Source organism: Tupaia chinensis, unplaced genomic scaffold (genome assembly GCF_000334495.1).
Source record: "Tupaia chinensis unplaced genomic scaffold, TupChi_1.0 Scaffold144022_1, whole genome shotgun sequence".
Lineage (NCBI taxonomy): Eukaryota > Metazoa > Chordata > Mammalia > Scandentia > Tupaiidae > Tupaia > Tupaia belangeri.
The window spans coordinates 425380-429380 of NW_006203874.1; the positions used below are offsets into that span (position 1 = coordinate 425380).

General features: G+C 66.7%; 1 protein-coding gene across 2 annotated transcripts in view; it reads right to left on the bottom strand.

Annotated features, from left to right (window-relative positions):
* CTDP1 (CTD phosphatase subunit 1) overlaps positions 1-4001 on the bottom strand; it is a gene marked incomplete in the record, with an annotated part of 42801 nt that overhangs the window by 19666 nt on the left and 19134 nt on the right. For both annotated transcript variants that reach the window (XM_014583083.1, XM_014583082.2), the window contains 2 exon segments: positions 602-1573; positions 2587-2753. In XM_014583083.1, the coding sequence (XP_014438569.1) occupies positions 602-1573; positions 2587-2753 (1139 nt within the window).

The window sequence follows — 4001 nt, forward strand, 5'->3', positions numbered from 1 at the left end:
GCCCCAGTCCCCCCCCCCTCGCTGGCAGGCGGCCTTGCGACCGCCTCTCCAGGTCCGCGGGGCGGGACTGTCCCACACCAGCTCTCTGAGGCCACCGGGAGGCTCCTCCCCGCCCATCCAGCTCCAGCCAGGACGGCCCCTCCTTGACCCTCACTGGACCAATCCAGTGCGAGCCGAGCACATCTGTGTCTGCTGCTGAGGACCCGCCCACCTGACTCGGACTGGGACACGGGTGCCCTCAGCCAGCCCACCCACCAGGCGGGGCTCCTGCTCAGGCGAACCTCGGCCACAGCCCCCCTCCCTGGCGGAGTCCGCCTCACCCCTGCAGCGGAGGCTCCACCTGCTGCAGCCTGCCCCAACTGCTACTACTGCTGCTGTCCTCCCCTGCTCCCCGCCCACGCCACCTTCCTCTGGGGCTCCCTGAACCTGCATGTGAGGAACCCACACGGCACACACAGGCACCTGCGACGCACCAAGGTCGGAGCCGGCCACAACCTCCCCGACTCCGCTTGCATGGTGCCGGGAAGCACCTAGGAGACCCGAGTGGCAGTAGGGCGGCCCACGGGAGGGCAGTAGGGTGGCCCACAGGAGGGCAGCTTACCGGCCCGCGCAGCGATCAGGTGCGTGGCCCTGTCAGGTGCGTCTGGGCTGAGCACCAGCTGGGTCAGGATCTTGGCCCCCAGGGCGGTGGCGTGATAGTGCTCCCGGGTCTTCTCGACCGGGAAGTTGGTGGGGTGCAGCCCGCTGAAGAGGATGGCCACGTCGGCCAGCACCTTGCTCCTGAGTTCCGGAACGATGCGGCGGATGTCGGGGGCCTCGCCGAGCTCCCCGCGCAGGTAGCTGTCGTACCTGGCGTAGTAATGGCTGTGCACGCGCACAAGGATCTCCTCAAGGTGCACCAGGTGGTCGTCCTCGTCCACGTCCTCCTCCTCCTCCTCCACGCTCTGGTCCAGGGACTCGCCTGCGGTGACGCCTGACTGCTCGCTGTTCTGCGACTCGGTCTCGGCCTCCTTCCTGTCGGCGTAGCCGTTGCCCAGGCCGCAGGGGCTGTCCCGCTCGCCCTCCTCCCGTCCGTCTGGCTCGGTGCCCACCTCTGGGGCCGGGATCCCTCCGGCAGCTGCGTCCGGGGGCCCCCCCTGCGGCAGACTGGGCGCTCCATCGGCAGCAGGCCCCAGCTGTCTCCGTGCTCTCTGCTCCTCGCCATCCCTGTCAGACGTGGAGGACTTCTCACTGCACTCGCTGTCGCTGGACAGGTCGAAGTCCAGATCGGGGCCCTGGGTGGGCCGCCTGCCTGGGGCTGTCTGAGCACCCTGTTCACAGGGGCCCGAGGGCACCGATGCACCTGCCGGCTCCTGGCTGGGGGCCTGCACAGGAGGCCAGGCGTCCCTCTCCTCTGCCTTGCTGGGGTGGCCCAAGTCCCACTGGGGAGAGGCCACAGGCCCCACCTCACCACCATTCAGCTCCCTTGTGTCCCTCACAGGCTTCCCGAGGCTGCTGCCCAGCTCGGCCCCAGGCCCACGCTTGGCTCCTTCGGGGCCTTTAGCAGGCAGGGTTTGTTCGGAGACATCGGCACCTACAGGAGAGAGGAGGGTGAGTCCCCACACCTGCCCGTCAAACGGCCTGCGCCACGGCCGCAGGCCTGCCCGTCCTCCCGACCAGGCGTGGCCAACCTCCGCTGGGAGAGCCAGACAGTCAAGGCCTCAGGTCTGCGGACGCATCTGGCCTCTGCTGCGACAGCCTTTGGCCATTAAGGAAGCGCCTCACAGGCCAGACCTGGAGACCCGCACGGCCCCGCTCCCTCTCTCTACGCTCTACTCTCAGGACCACATCAGCACCCACATTCCTCAAAGCCGAAGATCGGAAGTGCTCAGAACCAAGATGCTGGCATCCCCGAGCCTGATGCGTGTCTGAGGGCTGGGTCAGGGGCGCGCCCACTTGTGGGGCTGCCGCATCCATGCTTGCTCTCGCCAACCAAGGCCCAGGCCACCTCCCAGCGTGGCGTTTAAGGGGAGCTGGGATGAGAGCGCAGGACTCCTCGGTGTCTGTGGACGCTGCGCCCCCAGTGCGGTGGTGGCTGGCTGCGTGCACCCATGGACACTTCCAGGTGACCTGGAACACCGAGTGCAACGTGACACAGCTGTCACCGCGCTGCGTGGGCAAGGACAGGAGATGCAGCCCAACACACTCAATGTAGACGTGTTGGCGCAGCCCAACCTCGCGGCAGGGCAGGATAAAGGTTTCAATCCACGCAAGGATGCAGAGCCAGAATGGGCGGGCCCGGATGGGGCTGACTGTGCCGGGGGGATGAGGCGAGCTCGAACAGTGCCCTGACCTTGACGACACTCAAAAGCGCATAGGTCAGCGCAGATACCCCAACTACCCCAACGAAACCGAATTCTAGAACTGCACCTGGCTTTCCAGGATCCCGTAGGTAAGAGCCTACGGTCTCCACCACTGCTGGGACGCCAGCAAAGCACAGAAGCCAAGTGGCACCTCAGTGTACAGCAGCCGAGGCAGAGGGGAGGCGTGTGGGGAGGACAGCGCGGGCACTCATCACCCCTGCGGGGCCGGGGGCAGGGGGCCCACCTTTCCTCCTTGGTGGACCTTCCCGGGACCCAGGGGGGGCGTTCAGGTCACCCGTGCCCTGGAAGTACACGTATTTCTTCACGGTTATCAGGTTGGGTGCAAATTTCCAGACATCCTCTCGGTCATCAATAATGCAGACCATCGAGTCTCCACAAGGAAAGAGGTTTCTACGAGGAGAATTGCAGTTAGCCACCGCACCCGGCCCCTCGGGGTCTGCCAGCTCGCGCTCATAGAGCACCTCTCACCCCCAGCTCTAAAGCGCGGCTGGTAAGCTCTCTCTCGAAGGGCTGTGAGGCAGCAGGGAGAGCTCGCTACTCTGGGAAAGTTCTGCTTGGGTTCCCGGGGGCGGCACGCCCCAGCCAGCCTAGGGCACGCCTCCCGCATGGAACTGGCAGCTACACCGGCATCCTCCCGGAGGTGGGCGGTCACGTGACCACGTGGCTTCTCCCCGTGCCCCGCCCACCTGCTCCCTTTGGTTCCAGGTCACAAACAGAAAGCCTCTGCCCCTCCCGACACAGGCCGCGGTCTGAGTGCACTCGGCACATGCCAGCGGCCACGGAGGTTGGAGCTGCTACAGTGTGCCAGGCCAGGCACCCAGGGCTGGGACACGAGCCCTGCAGGTGGTCAGCGGGGACGGCCCCCTGGGTGGGGAGGGACGCGCCTCATAGGGAGCAAGCAGGGCGTTTATCTCCAAGACCCGGGGCAGTCTTTCCCGCAGGAGCGGCAGGATCTTGGCGATGGTGCCCAGGAAGCTGCCTGACATGCTGTGCTGCAGCCCACCCAAGGGCTCAGGTCAAGCCCGCTGCTCCGACTTCATGGGGAGGCCACGGCTGGTGGCATACCACTAGGCTGGCGGCTGGCTGGGCCCGTGTCGAGCGCCATGGAGGTTCCCACCCGGACGACTCTCTCCCCTGGCCCCTGAACGTCTGGGATCTGGGCAGCAGGTCCCAGGTCCCAGGTTCCCGGCCATGCCCTGGATATTCAAGGAAAGGCCAACAGGCTGCACTGGGACAAGTGGGACACACGCCTCCCGCCTCCCCAGCAGCGACATTAACAGAGGCCTGTGCGGGGTCGGGAATCTGCAGCCCAGGGGCCAGAGCCTCACCCGTGCGGCTTTGGTTAGGGAACGACTAGACTGCAAGCACACGCGGAATGCCGGGTGGCCGCCTGTCACCGAGCCGCACTGCCCAGCAGCAGGTAGGGCAGGGGGATGGCGATGGCCACTGCCTGGGAGAACCAGAGCCCAGAGGGCAGCCTGAGAGGGGCAGGAGACTGTGAAGACAGAGCGGGTGCTGGTGACTCAGGCCCGCACCGGCCTGGGCACTGCGCGAGGCGCTGAGGACAGGGAGTTCTGGAGAACGGGGGCCGCACCAGACAGCGGCAGGGGGGACGGAGGGCCGAGGCACTCTCTCGGG